Source organism: Penaeus monodon, chromosome 24, assembly GCF_015228065.2.
Source record: "Penaeus monodon isolate SGIC_2016 chromosome 24, NSTDA_Pmon_1, whole genome shotgun sequence".
Classification (NCBI taxonomy): domain Eukaryota; kingdom Metazoa; phylum Arthropoda; class Malacostraca; order Decapoda; family Penaeidae; genus Penaeus; species Penaeus monodon.
The window spans coordinates 5,538,887-5,539,090 of NC_051409.1; the positions used below are offsets into that span (position 1 = coordinate 5,538,887).

The 204-nt window shown below is 66.7% G+C and overlaps 1 protein-coding gene across 1 annotated transcript in view; it reads left to right on the top strand.

Annotated features, from left to right (window-relative positions):
* Positions 1-204, top strand: part of LOC119588822 (transmembrane protein 132E-like) — a gene marked incomplete at its 5' end in the record, with an annotated part of 18,327 nt that overhangs the window by 6,251 nt on the left and 11,872 nt on the right. The window contains 1 exon segment of the mRNA XM_037937468.1: positions 8-196. Within this exon segment, the coding sequence (XP_037793396.1) occupies positions 8-196 (189 nt within the window).

The following is a 204-nucleotide window of genomic DNA, read 5'->3' on the forward strand; positions in this document are numbered from 1 at the left end:
CACACAGGAAGGTCTGGTGGACGTGTGGGTGGAGATGAGCGACAGCGTGGTGATGCCCCTGAAGGAAGTGCCTGCCAACCACTACGTGCTTCGGGTCCGGTCCCTCGATCCAGGCGTCGTGGCCGTCGCGCCCTCGCCGAGGACCGCACAGCCCAGGATCATCGCTATCGGGCATGGCGTGGGGGACCTGCTGGAGGTGAGGGG